Source organism: Cucumis sativus, chromosome 1 (genome assembly GCF_000004075.3).
Source record: "Cucumis sativus cultivar 9930 chromosome 1, Cucumber_9930_V3, whole genome shotgun sequence".
Classification (NCBI taxonomy): Eukaryota; Viridiplantae; Streptophyta; class Magnoliopsida; order Cucurbitales; family Cucurbitaceae; genus Cucumis; species Cucumis sativus.
The window spans coordinates 20,131,550-20,145,730 of record NC_026655.2 but is presented as its reverse complement, the minus strand read 5'-3'; the positions used below and the strand labels follow the sequence as shown (position 1 = coordinate 20,145,730).

The 14,181-nt window shown below is 33.9% G+C and overlaps 2 protein-coding genes across 5 annotated transcripts; both read right to left on the bottom strand.

Moving 5' to 3' along the window:
* Positions 1–1,344: 1,344 nt before the first annotated feature.
* LOC101203665 (ras-related protein RABA1c) lies at positions 1,345–4,547 on the bottom strand. Its single transcript, XM_004147338.3, has 2 exons — positions 4,092–4,547; positions 1,345–2,014 (listed from the first exon to the last, which is right to left on the bottom strand). Exons 1-2 carry the CDS (start codon positions 4,310–4,312, stop codon positions 1,579–1,581), a joined length of 657 nt encoding a protein of 218 aa, XP_004147386.1. The 5' UTR covers positions 4,313–4,547; the 3' UTR covers positions 1,345–1,578.
* A 1,828-nt stretch (positions 4,548–6,375) lies between these two features.
* Positions 6,376–13,739, bottom strand: LOC101203416 (protein HIGH CHLOROPHYLL FLUORESCENCE PHENOTYPE 173, chloroplastic). 4 transcript variants are annotated; one of them, XR_004219405.1, is made up of 17 exons: positions 13,569–13,739; positions 13,244–13,474; positions 12,994–13,155; positions 12,773–12,823; positions 11,740–11,874; positions 11,549–11,572; positions 11,291–11,402; positions 10,037–10,162; positions 9,880–9,929; positions 9,207–9,365; positions 8,996–9,091; positions 8,804–8,919; positions 8,587–8,710; positions 8,361–8,474; positions 8,089–8,169; positions 6,745–6,979; positions 6,376–6,652 (listed from the first exon to the last, which is right to left on the bottom strand). XR_004219405.1 is itself a non-coding variant. In XM_011659283.2 (16 exons), exons 1-16 carry the CDS (start codon positions 13,632–13,634, stop codon positions 6,833–6,835), a joined length of 1,794 nt encoding a protein of 597 aa, XP_011657585.2. In that variant the 5' UTR covers positions 13,635–13,739; the 3' UTR covers positions 6,408–6,832. The 4 variants fall into 4 exon arrangements, 2 of the variants coding, with proteins under 2 accessions (XP_011657585.2, XP_011657589.2); XR_004219388.1 differs by having other exon boundaries at positions 6,391–6,676; XM_011659283.2 differs by having other exon boundaries at positions 6,408–6,979.
* Between the last annotated feature and the right edge of the window lie 442 nt (positions 13,740–14,181).

Sequence of the window (14,181 nt, the reverse complement as noted above, 5' to 3'; positions counted from 1 at the left end):
AAAGTTAAAAATATATACCATTCCATTTCAACACTAACTCATGTGTAATGCAGTAGTCATCTGCTTATCTCATGCCATCTATTTTAAATGTTCTTTGATGATGAATTATGTATACTATCAAAATCTTGTTGGGGTAATTACAACCGACTATAATTCATCGTACTTTTATGGTTGATTACAACTCGATGTAGTTATGTCTATTGTTGTTGGTTGGCACCAATCTTCTTGTAATTGAGTTGTACCATGATAAATAATTGTTTGATACACAATATGGTCAATTTACTATATCTCATTTTGCACCATATGATTGCAATGGGCACACTGCATATCTATCAATATAATTACAAAACTATTTAAAGATAACAATCTATGTCAAAATAAATAAATAGCATCTATATTTGTCATCTTCATCCCACAAAAAAAATAAAAAATTGTATAGATGTAAAAGAAAATTAAATAATCACTCACTTGTATTGTGTGAGGTACACGATTATCACGCTATTTAGGTTAAAAGCACATTCCTCGTCCACATTTCATTTGTATAAGTGCAGACGAGGTAGACATTTTTAGGAATTTTTAAATTCGATCCACGATTTTACAGCTCTATTTTCATCTATACTTTTTCGTTTGTCCTATTATTTTTGTCATTGATTATTACTTTTTTATTATAAGACTGTGGTTCTCTAAATTGTCGAATTGATTGAAAAGTAATTTGAAAAATATATGTTGTATTCATGACAATAGTTATATATATCATTCTTTAATTTCATATTTTATTTAAGTGTATAATAATTTGAGAGATTAGATCAGAAATCCAACCTTCCTTCAAAGAAGTATATTTATAGTGTTGGATAGCCACTTTGACTCTTTTAACATTTAATCTTTTTTTCTTTTTCCAGAAAAGTAAACTAATCAACAAACAACATAGTCTACAAGGTCAAATGAATCACATATTAATTCCTTGCAACCAATAGACATTGGCCTAAATATATACTCATCTTTCAAGAATAACATTATGTATTATAAGCATATCAATGCTTGTTAAAAATCTATGTCAACACCTATTCAAAATTCAATTCAACAAATGAATAAGAATGCAAATTAAGTCCACAAATGATAACGACGCACAAGTACTTGTTGATCGATAAATTTGATAAATGAATGGTCATTAATTTTAACATCAATTGTATGATTGATATATTTTATATTTGGATTTCATGATATAACAAACATAAAGTATATTAGACATACTACCTGTTGATACATCAATGGGAATAAAATTTCAATAAGATTAAAACGAAAATCTGAATTTGGTGCAGTGTTAAGAATTAACAAACGCCTAAGTGAAACCAATAGAGATTTAATGCATATATTCTTTCTTGCTAAGTTCATAAAAAGGCTATCTGAGCTCAAACTTAAACTTTCAAACTAAAATATATTGGAAAGTAAATAAAATTCAATCCAGGGAATATCCATATCCTATTGAACACATCTCTTTAGAATTTCTACTCAACTATGTTGCACATAAGGATGCAGCAGTATCAAATCAGCTACATCAAAAAAAGTGCAAATTAAAGCCTAACTCGAACAGCAGCCAGCTTTCTTTACAGCAGAAACATCCTTACTGACATCGATTTTCTCTCCTTTCGGAGGAACGGAAGCAGCAGCAGTGCCATCACCAGCCTCCATTGCCTTCTTGCTTACAATGTGATAAATTTGAGTAAGGACTTCAGCGAATGAGTTCTCGACATTGGTTGCTTCCAGTGCAGAAGTCTCCATAAAATAGAGAGACTCCTTCTCAGCAAAAGATTTCCCATCCTCTGTTGAGACTGCCACCAGGTGTCGAAGATCTGATTTGTTACCAACAAGCATGACCACAATGTTAGGATCGGTATGGTCTCGCAACTCCCTTAACCACCTCTCGACATTTTCAAAAGTGGAATGTCGTGTGACATCGTAGACAAGGAGTGCACCAACAGCACCTCGATAGTAAGCACTAGTTATCGCACGATACCTACAAATCCCAAAAGAGATGGTTAATCCACAGAAAGAATGAGACAGGAGAGTGTGTGATTGACTTTAAGATTCTATTGTAAACAAGACATAAAACAGAGCATACTAAAGAAACTTTATGATTCAGAGGATGAATTGGAAAAGCTAGTCGATGCAACATTAAAACAAACCTCACATATGATCAGCTAAAGCATTGAAGCAGCAAATGAATCTTGTTTACAATATAGCTCTTTCTCCATTTCTAACACAGAAAAGGGCAGAAATACAATATACTGGTTTGTTCCGTTTTCAGGTTAGTACTTGAAGTTATCAATTACAAAACATTCTTAAGAAGTCTGAAACAAATAAAGGGATATCATGGAATGCTACTCAATCACTGGAATAAAAAAATAAACCAGAATTTCCTTTGAGCAACACAGGATAAGCTATCCTACATTATGTTATTTTCTTTACATTGAAAAACAAGGAATCCTTTGCACCTCTGTAGAGGCAGAATGAATACTTCATACTGACAAACATGCACAGGACATGGACTTCCTCCAAATATGAAATGTACCAAGGATAAAACGTAACTTGTGATGAAAAAGAAAACTGCAGACATGTTCATTTTTGAGAAATCTAATACTAAACCTGATAAAAGGCTAATGACATAGTCACCCAAGAGTCCAGATCTCATAAAGTTGAGAGAAAGAGGAAGAATATGAAGAGTGGATAATAAGTAGGTTGACTTTGCGGACACGTGCACAGATGCAGACAAGATTTTTGTAAGCAAATATATTAGGAGAAAGAGAAAGGGAGTAGTAGATCAGCATTGGGTTATGCAATGAAAAAACTAAGAACCAAGAATGTATATGTCCTAACACTAGCGGTTTGGACTGCCTATACTTGCATTCTGTATCATTGAAAAGAAAATCAAAAGAAAAATATGTATATCTTTGCAGATACATTAAGAAATTTGGGACTATCATGGTTCGATTCCATACTTCAAAAGCATCTATCTAGTTTTGTAACTTATGGCTTGACCGATAGGAGATCCATGGTAGTCGAAAGATATGTTCATATTTATTAAATAAAGAAGGAAAAATAATGTGCGTCACACTTGTGTTGGGATATACTGTTAAGGCATGAATATCCATTTCTATGCCCATGATTAGAAGAAATCATGGAAGACTACTAAACTTTTCAGCAATAACAACTGATAAAGCACATCAATATATGTTTGGGTCGAGATACTGAAACTTTAAAGTCTAATTTCGTAGTTATCATGTCAATCTTGATTCCTAGTATGAAATGTTTCCAATGAACCTACTATGGAACTTCATATATCCAGTATAGAAACAAACTTACAAAAGTAGAAATGTTCTTCCATTTTTAACAGAACTACCTTTTCTTTTTCTCAGGGTCCAAACTCGGAAAACTACAGAATCTAATGACAAGCGTGTTTGAACAGGTCTCAGCATTACTTGAAGTCATTTCTAATTATGAAAAAAAATCACAAAACAGATTATGAAAAAATTCACTTAACAGAATCAACAGCCTTCTTTCAGGAGGAAAATTCAAGTAAGAGACAACATTCAGACGTTGCAACAGTTCTAGGAGTCTTTGTGATGCTATGCCTAAGCTCTCTAAAAAAGTTTCTCTAAGTTGTATAACAGCGTACTAAAATCTGTCACTCTACTTCTCTTCCAAATATTTCTCAATTCCTACAGAATTAAGGAATTCTAATCATTCTTGTACGTCAATTTATTTAAGGTGTAACCAGACAAGCAACTCGAAGCAGCATTGTCCAGATCCACTAAATTTGTAACTACCATCTCGGTTCTAAAGTCCAAAACTCTAATTAAGTGAATGCAGAAAGAGATTTATGATGTAACCCATCATAAATTTCACATTATACCACCCACTCTATAGAAGCTAACAAAAAAACAATTCCATCAGCAAAATCATCAAAACAACAGCACTACCCAAAAATCTTGATTCGCGATTAAAACACCAAACAACACCAAAACTAGAGTAAAAATAAGAAACACCCAGATCTTGAAAAAGGGAAAGCATAAGAAAGAGAAACAGTTTCGAACCTTTCCTGGCCAGCAGTATCCCAAATCTGAGCCTTGACAACCTTGCCATCAACATTCAAACTCCGAGTAGCAAACTCAACCCCAATGGTGGACTTGGACTCGAGGCTAAACTCGTTTTTGGTGAACCTTGAGAGCAAATTGGACTTGCCCACACCGGAATCTCCAATCAAAACCACCTTAAAGAGGTAATCGTAGTCATCTTCAGCTCTGTAACCAGCCATCGGAGTTCCCCTTCTGAAGAAGAACTTTGGTTGGAGTAAGAGAAAAAGAAATGGGGAAATAGGTAGATCTCAGAATGGGCGCTTTTTGGGGGGTGGATTTTTGATCTTGTTGTTTCGAGATTGTGAAATGGAAATGGGAAAGACCGCTGTGTGTCTTGCTGGGCTGGACTCCAAAGAGAAGGTGGATGAGGATGAGGAAGAGGAGAAAGACACGTCTCTTTTTCAAAATTTTGGATTTGGGAATTTATTTTTGGTTTTTAGGTTCTACCAAACTATTGAATTGACGTAAATATCCTTCCTTATTTTACGAACTCTGCTTTCCATTTGAAATTGTTATGGAAGGTTGTTTTTGTCATTTTGATGACAACGATCTAAGCGCGTTAGAAAATTAAATCATGGAAGGTTATTTATTTATTGGAGGGAAAAAGTGTGACGCTTTTTGAATTTTCTTACAACATTGGTTTTCTCTTTCTTTTTTTTTCTTTTCTTCTTCTTTCTTTTTTAAATTTAAATTTAAATCTATGAGAAAATTCTAAATCACACCTTATACCCTTAAAAATCACATTTCCTTCCTAAACTTTCATTTTTAATCATTTAATTTTATATTTGTAAAAATACAAAATACAGAATATATAAGTCATCAAATAGTAAAAATTGACATGAATTTCTTTACGCGAGTAACTAAATTGTTACAATTGTGAAATTACAATATAAAATTTTGATTGACAAACTTTAATAATCATATCACTCTTAAACGGTGACATTTTGCTATATTTGTAAAAAAATTGAACTATTGATCATCTAAATTTTTTTTCTAAATTTATATTGTTATTAAAATTTCACAAAAAAATAATTTTGCTCATTTTCCTAAACCATATATTGCTTTTTGTGGCATATTTGTTAACTAATCACAAAAGTCCAAATGGACACAATAATGAGAACAAATTTGAAATTATTAAGAAAAACCATATGTTGTGTTAGGGTAGCACTCATACATCTAGTTGGTACAAACTATTTGATAAAACTCCTTGTAATGTAAGTGACTTGAATGAATGATGTATGTAAATTTAATAGAAGGTGTTTAGTCATGTGCTATAGACTAGTGTGGGGCATCATCTACATGTAGTGTGTATAGAGTTTTGGGTGAGAGATCATATAAACTTATTAGATGTAACCTCAACATAATGAACTCTCATTTTAATTTTTAGGTATGGTTGAATAAAGTGGAGATCTATAGCTATACAAATTTGAGGAACCTAATCTTCTACTTTATAGATAAAGATAGAGATCTTTGTTTGAGTGTTAATCGAATACATAACAATCTAATAAGAGTTGATGCATATCATGATTTGATATTTTTTAGCCTTTTAACGTTAATAAAGCACTTTATTTATATCTTACTCATTTTCAATAGAAAATGTTAATGTCAACCTTCGTATATGTCTAAAGTTCAAATCATCAATGTCGATGGAAATATTACTTTCAAGGACTTTAATGTAAATTTATGGAAATTGTTATAATTAGTTATTGAAACTTTGAGTGTAGCTTAAGAATATTATTGATCATCATTTTTGTCAAATAAGACAACATCTATAGCATAATTATTAAAAGAAATGCAAGATGAATTACAAATTATCTAAAGTATACAAATATTTTTGAGGTGAAATGATGTTATAATGAATTCCCTATTAAATTTCGAGGTAAAAATGAGTGAAAATGAATGGAAAATGTTTGAATGAAGTTAAAATTAAATATAGGCATTTTTTTTGGGTGCTTTTTTTCTTTTCAAATTCAATTTCTTTGGAAATAAAAATTTTGAATTTAAAATAATGCTAAAAATTAAAAATAGTCCATTGAAAAAACTTCATTATTGGGTGTAATTAGGATCATAAAACTAAAAAAACATCAGAGAGCTAAGGTCAATGAGTAGAAAAACGAAATTCTTCCTACCACAATTTTGAATTCATCGAAATCTCAAAATTTCCACCATAATATATGTCATCATGTAGATGTCCTCTATTCGCACAAAATAGGAATTAAAGTAGAATTTGCACAATCAATTCTTGAAGCTCTAAACATGAACACAAGGGACCTCTAATACTAACATCCTTCTATATGCGCTTAAGAGTGTTTGCTTCCAATAACTAAAGAACTATTAAATTAAATATACGTGTGAACAACATATACAATTGAAAAATCAAAACAAAATCCATCCAAGATTTACTCGTAGAAGACCAAAGGGACACAAGAATTAACAAAATCATGATCAACCTGATTTACAGATGAGGTGCAGCATATAAAATCCCATGCACCTCCACCTTGTAACACTGTGGACAGTTTCTGTGGATACACAAAGAAAGTAACCTGTAAAGATGTTAAAGACAAGTCACAGACAAGATTTTATATTTAGCCTTTTGTTCTAAAGCCCCTACCATATTTGGTGTACCAAAAATGAATGCTCGATTCCTCGAACTATAATACATATTTCAAACTGAAAGGAGATTTTTCTGTGGACAACGATCAAACTGGAGCAGGGGTTTGCTCAAGGAGTTCTTTCCCGGTAATGCCGTCCTTCAGGTTTTCGAAATAAATATTGTAGTCTTTTTCTGGAGGTGGATTCTCAGGGTCCACAGTGAATGGTTCACTAAATGGAATCACACTTTTAACCTGCAAGATGATATCACTAAGAAGTGAGAACTTTAATGCTTGTAACTAAACTAGATCATCTATATATGTAATCAAAATCCCACGTTCAGTATTCTGCCTCTTTTGTGGTCATTCAGCTTCAGTCCAATCAGTAAAGCTAAAGATTCTTACCTGCATGCCCTGCCATTGCACTTTATCTTCTTTTATTCCCTTTTTTTTATGTGTGTAGGGGCAGGGGGAGAGGGGGTTCTTGATCTTTTGGATTTTTATTAATTTTTTGGGGCTTGGAAATAAACTGTCTTGGGACGTGTGATAACTTCAAAATATTGGGTGAAAATGCTTTTTCTAGTTCGATTACGGTCCATGTAATAAGTAGCATCAGGAATTTTCTCTACCCATGAACCTACATTTCAATTCTACATACTACAACTATATAAGATAACATGAGATTTCATCTCAAAATCAATTAACGATGGAAGAAGTGGTCTTCTATTTTATAAACATTATGAGATTCTTTGATTTATTTTCCAATACAGGATCCTCCATAACCTACAATGGGGTGTTTGGGACGAAGAGTGACTTATAATAGTTTGAGTGTTATAAAAGTTTGAGGATTCTAATAGTATGCATTTGAGGTGCAGACTATATCTCAGCTTTTGTCGGCGTTGCTTCCTTTTGCAGTGGCTGCTACTGGGACTTCCGCTTTGGCTTGGCTTTCTACTTTTACTTGGTAAATATTTGGAGCTTAGTGACAGATGGGGTGTGAGGAAGAGGAGAAGGGGAGTGAGAAAAAGTATTATCATAATACTAGGATTAGGAAAATCCTAATCAAACATGGAGTGACCTAATTTCCCTCTCCACTTCTCTCTGATCCTAGAGGCAAACAACCCTAATCTTTTACAAAGGGTAAGGTTAAGAAGTTGGAGAACATTCGTGTCCAGAGAACTTTTATTTTCTGTCTTCGTTTTTCAAGAAGTCCCATTCATTGAACTCCGACATAAAGTTCAAACAGCCATCGAAGTTAACAATGAATGAGATACTAGATAGATCATGGATGGAGGGGAAAAGGTAACTAAATCATTTTATCACACAAGAAAATAAAGTAAATAGAGATGAAGGGAGGGCATTGCCTCAAATGTTTTGTCACATGCATATGGACTTTCCAAAGCAGCAATGCAAATACGAGCAATTTCTTCCCTTGATACCTTACCCTGTATTTAAAAAAGGAAAGAATGCCATCACAAGAAATCTATATTTAAAATTTGAAAACCAGAATTAAAGTTAACACGTGTCTGATTCATCATATAATCTTCTGTTATATGCAGGAACAGTTGGAGAATGCATATTTCAGTGATAGGTATGTTTAAAATCTAAACCCCATACATCAGTTGTTGTGGTGTACCGTTATATTATCTCCTTGATCAAAAATGAGATCTGCACCAGCAGGCTCCTCCGTTAACGCGCAAGGTCTTATTATTGCATAAGGAATTCCACTTTCCCGAATTAAGTCCTCTCCCTGTATAGGAAATGATCAATATTTAAATGAAATGGAACATAAGAAGTCATATATGAGAGTTGGATCATCTGGCCAATTCTAGAAGAATGTATTAATAGAATTAGTCTTAAACCTTCAATTTGAATGTAAGAATAAAATCCAATTCTTTATTCAATCGGACAGCAGGAGGTTGTTTGCTGAGATCAAGCCCAGGCCTCTCAGGTCTTGTAACTCCAGCTGAACTCACATGGACAAACCTAGGAGTGGATAAACAGAGAGAGGAACTGATTAAGAAAATTGGAAAGAGATCAAAATAAGCTGAGTCCTAAAAGATGATAGTTTTGGTGAACCTGGGAGTTATAGGATCTTTTATATAAGCTCTTATACTTGACAGTGGAAGTTGAAATGGACCTTCAACAAAAGTTGGGTTGAGTTTCCCATCATACTCAAACTTGCTAAACATGAGCTGCATTATGAAGTACATGTAAAAAACACCATGCAAGGAAGAAAATGAGAAGAAACTAAAAGAAAAGCAATCTTGCCTGCAGTGAAACAACATTCGTAGGGTCAAAAGGTGGGGCATCTGTAACAGTACGAGCTCGAAAGATTGGCCTCAGAGAGGTAAATGGCACACGAACCTGAATATTTGAGGTGAAAGAAATATAACCAATCATTACTAGTTTGATTGATCATATAAAAAAATTTAAAAACAATTTTAAAAACACCCAATAAAGGTCTGATAGGGATACTCACAGACTGCCATTCCCCTTTTGCAGTGTCAAAGCCGGCTGTATAACCAACAGTATCCCAGTCTGTGCTGGTGCGGACAATCAGTTTATACCGACGTCCATCACCTTTGACACGCAACTCCAATCCATCATAAGCAGAAAGATCTTCTGGCACAGAAAAATTCTGTATAAATACAAAGCATGGAAGAACATTAGATTAGGCGATGTAGGAGAGCAACCTCTTTATTTTAGAAGACTAAGAAAAGAAACTAAAGGAAAAGAAAATGATCTGTCTGAAGAACAAATGAAGCAAGAATAGTAATTCCCATTCGCAACAAGCAAAGACGTGAAGGAAAAAGAACGGATAAAAAAATGATAAGGGTTGATCATTCAGCCCAATACAATAGAAAAAGAATTTGATGCAATCCAAATCTGGAAACACAATATTACTCCAATGCTACTCAAAATGAAAATCTAGGTTTTCTTGATGATGATGAAAAAAGAGTTCTCAATTTATAAGAGGAATATTCGTCATTAATTGCTTACTTAATGGAGATGTTTTTAATTCAGTTGTTCTCATATTTCATAACCTAAAAACGACCATCAAGCATTCTGTACAAAAAGGCGATTACAATTAGTTATAGATATCTGACAATGTAAGGCATGTGCAGAGGAAATATTCAAGATATGTACATTACCCTTGTCCGAATACTAGTAAAGCCACCATTGTTTGCAGTTGAAAGAACACCTGAAGCAGAGGCATCCAAACTTAGATTCTTGATCACAATGGTTCATTCTATTAAGAGTGACGTAATCTTGGGCTGGTACACTGTCTAAAGGCCTAAAGGAAGAAACCTTTAAAAACTCCAGTTGGTCCACCAGCTTCACCACCGTTCATGTCGATTTGAAATGAACTTTCACTTACTCCACCCATTACCACATCGTCTAAGGCACCCCAAGGAATTTCTTTGATACTGTTTCCTGCAAATAATGAAGTGTAAACTCGATTACTCCTGGAACATGATTGCATCATCACTGTTGCTGAAAGTATCTCTTTGTTTCTTGTCCCTTTGTCTCTTGATCCTGGAATTAAATTTCCCTCTCTTTTAACCAACATTTGCCTCTTCCCTGAGTTGTAACTTGTAAGAAATCTCTTTCATTGTGATGTGTTTCCTAAGACTTCTTAGGATCAGTAGAATATAGTCAACCAACTATATAATTAGATAGCCAATTTAATAAATGTGGGGCCTAAGCCCAAAACAAAAGCAAAAATTGAAGCCGCCCCAAAAATTGGAGGAATGAAAATGCCCTTCCCTACTTTTTCAAGAGGAATCAATGAATATACCTGGTTTCTAATTTTAAGGTGAGCTCAAATTGAGACTCATTCTAGCTTGAAGCAACAAAAATGAGGGAAAATAATTTCTTACAGTTAAATTACCTCTAAATGAACATGGCCCAAAGGAAATCAATCCACAGATCGTTACCTCATTTTGTGGAGCAGAGAAATAAGGATTCGAATAAGGGGTTATGAGATTGACAAATAAAGAAATAGAGAAAATGTTAACAAAAAATATCGACACACAGATTTATGTGATTCACTAACAATGTGTTAGTTGTGTCTATGGATAGAAGAAGAGATCAATTTATTAATGGAGATATATATTAGATAACGCAATATATTAGATAACGCAATCTAGAGGTGCCACTAGACACACGTGTTTGGTCATACGAACTTCAAAGCGTCAACTAATAGATTCAAGGCATTCTAACACACAGATTGGAAGAATCATCCACAAGGTATACAACGGGAATCTAGGAAAATGGTGCTCATCATTCAATGTACAAGCTGCCATAATTGCAATACATCTATCATCATTGGAATAAACTTTTCTAGGTAGAAAATGAAATACAAAATGCTACAGCTGGTAGTTGTTTTCTAATCAACCATCCTAGACATTTTCCTTCCCCCCGAACTTTGTATAATTCACCTTTTTCTTTCCTTCTTTACTAGAAACCTCTCAATTTTAAATCTTACATGTATCATTGAATAGGACCAAATGCCACAAAAAAGCAAAAGGCAAAATCACCTATAACTTGATAAAAGTGTACCTTCAAATCCAAAGAGTAGCTTCCCATTTCGGAGTCCAACACCACTCTTCACAGCATTGATCAAATTCTGCATTCCAATAAATTCCACCAATTCTGGGGAATCGCCTTTGATCTGCATCAATCAACCATAAAATGAATCTCGCCAGGAAGCATTACTTTTTACGTTGTCTACCGTACATGTCCAAGTCAACTATAATTTTTAGTTTCAACTCCCAAATAAAATTCATTCAAATCTGACTCCGATATTTAGCTAGTCACCTCAGGTTCAAAGAACTTGATTCCCTGCACCATATCAAAGATTGAATCAGAAAGCTGCTGCAGATATATGGAATTGAATATAAACAATAAGTTCCTGGAATTGACAAACGGTCAGAAAGTTAAAATAGTAATACCTATACTGACATAGATTGAAGGGTAAAAATAAAAATAGTAGACGTCAATAAACATACTTGGCTATACTTTGCTCTTTCTGGAGTGTCTCCTTCCTTTGGTCCAACAATGACGGAGATAGCATTAATTACCTTCCTCACTCCCTTAAAGTTCTCAGGTGCCAAAGTGCTCCCCTTCGTAACATCCCCAACAATCTGATATTTCAAGGTAAGGAAAATGATTTGGAGGTACGTGAAAGTTGAAACAAGTTCATGCAGAACAGAGCTTCGAAAAATGAGCAAACCACAAACAGAATGTGATTTCTTAATAATACTATCTACCTATTGTGAAGTGCTTAAAATAGTATACTTAATTTTTTATACCCACTTCTCCTAACTCCACTTCAGTCAGCATATTATATGGTCGTTTGGTTTTCAGACAAGTTTGGTTTAATGGCTAAAAATTCACATATACTTATATGACATGATGGTAAGGATGAAATCTACGGAGCTTGGTTGATGTGAAGTGAAAAAAAAAAAATAATAATAATACATTTCTTTAGTAATATCAGTAGGAAAAATTGAGGAAGTGGCAAATGATTAAGAATTAACGAGTCAACTTCCTAAGATACGTATTTAAGTTTCTCTCAAAGCAGGCTCGGTCAAGTTAGTTGATACATACTTTCATTTTGCTCACCAATTATCATCCATAATACTTTTGTAATACCTTTGTTAGAGTGTTGATATAATATGAAATTTAGCTTTACCCATCAGCTTTAACTTTTGGGTTGAGTGGTGATTTACGATAAAAGCAGGAGATCTTCTTGTTCAAAGTCTAAAACCCTTACTATGCCATTTATGCTCCATTTACTGTTAATTTATACTTCTTGGATCTCCACAAATTTGAAACTCAAAAGTTAGGGGAGTGTTAGAATGTTGATATAATATTAATTTAACTTCACCCATCAGTTTAAGATTTTGAGTCTGATTGGTGATTTAAGAAACTTCAATACAAGAAAACTGAATTTACTATAAAGCAAAGAGCAAAAGCATCGCCAAGAAGTAAAAAAAGTATTTACAATAACTTTGATCAATAAGTGGTGATTGAACTAACCAATCCAATGTCTGGGCCTAACATCTTCCTCGCTTTCTCTTCATTTCTGACCTGAAAGATAAAATAAAATAAAACTAACCGTTGAGAAAAAGAAAAAAGACATCATTATCAATACTTATTCTGTCTCTTCTCAAAAGTTGTACAAATAGCATGCGGTTTGAATTTGATGAAAGCACAACAAATAGAAAACCAATAAGCTGAAAATGGGAAGACTGATATACTAAAGCTCGAACTGGCAAGCCTTTTTTCCTCAGGATATCAACCACCCTTCTCCCAACCCCACCCGTTGCTCCAGCAACTAGAATGAAGCCAGAAGTTTCCATTTCTTCAACAGGTTTGCTCGGCGATGGACCCGACAGTTGAGCAATCAGAGACTCAAAAAACTTCACCATAAACCAAGTCAAATTTCAGTCAATTGATCAGTGAAAAAAAAACCCAATAAAAGCCATAAGGCCAAGAAGTTAATCCAACCTTGGATGGAGATGGGGGGCCATTGAAAAAGTACAAGGTTCTCAAAAACCTACCAAAATCCCAAGCTTCTGCAGAAACGGGTTTTGTTGGGAGTCTGAGGGAGCAGGATTGTGGGATGCTCAAGTGGAGAAAAGAGTGGTTTCCGGCGAGAATTTGGAGAAATGGGTTAGGAAGTTGAGATGATAGGAAGAAACTCCTTCTAGTAGTGGTAGTGGGTGATGACGAAGGAGTCTGCAACGGCAAAATGAAGTTGAATTGAAGAAAACAGGAGATGGGTTTATAAGATTAAAGATGAAATCGGAGTTGTTGAAGAGTGATTGATTACCTTAAGAAGAAGGGAGGAGGAGGACGGTAGAGATGAAAGTTGGAGGGCAAGGGAAGAGATTTCCATTATTGATTGAAGCAAAAATGAAAGAAGAGAGTTCAAGGTCTGTTGTTGATATTTGATAACTGAGAATTAGAAACAAATAGAGACCACAAAAAAGCGCCAACAATCAGACCGACTAACCCTTCCCTCCGCTTTAACGACGGGAGAATTAACAAAAACGTTTCTTTTTGTTTTTTAAATTTAGCTAACAATTCAAATGAGGGTCAAATCATAAAACAATACAACATTTTTACCATTTATAATCAATTTTATTTCTTTTTTCCAATGTTTGAGATCTAAATCATCTTATCAAAATATAATTGCAACTTCATTACACATCAAATTCAATCAAACGTGAATTAATGAAATTTTCTTCAATAACTTCAAACGATAGTGAGTATTTTTTTTTAAATCAATCAGAATTGGTCTTTTCTTTCTCTCCTAGTTCAATAAAATTACCATTTTAATCTTAAATGCATTCAACCCATCTTTTCAGCTTTTCTTTCCACTTCTTCTTTTCTATTTTGCTTCTTTTTACCCTCTATTTTTTTAGTTTTCTTACTCTTTTTTG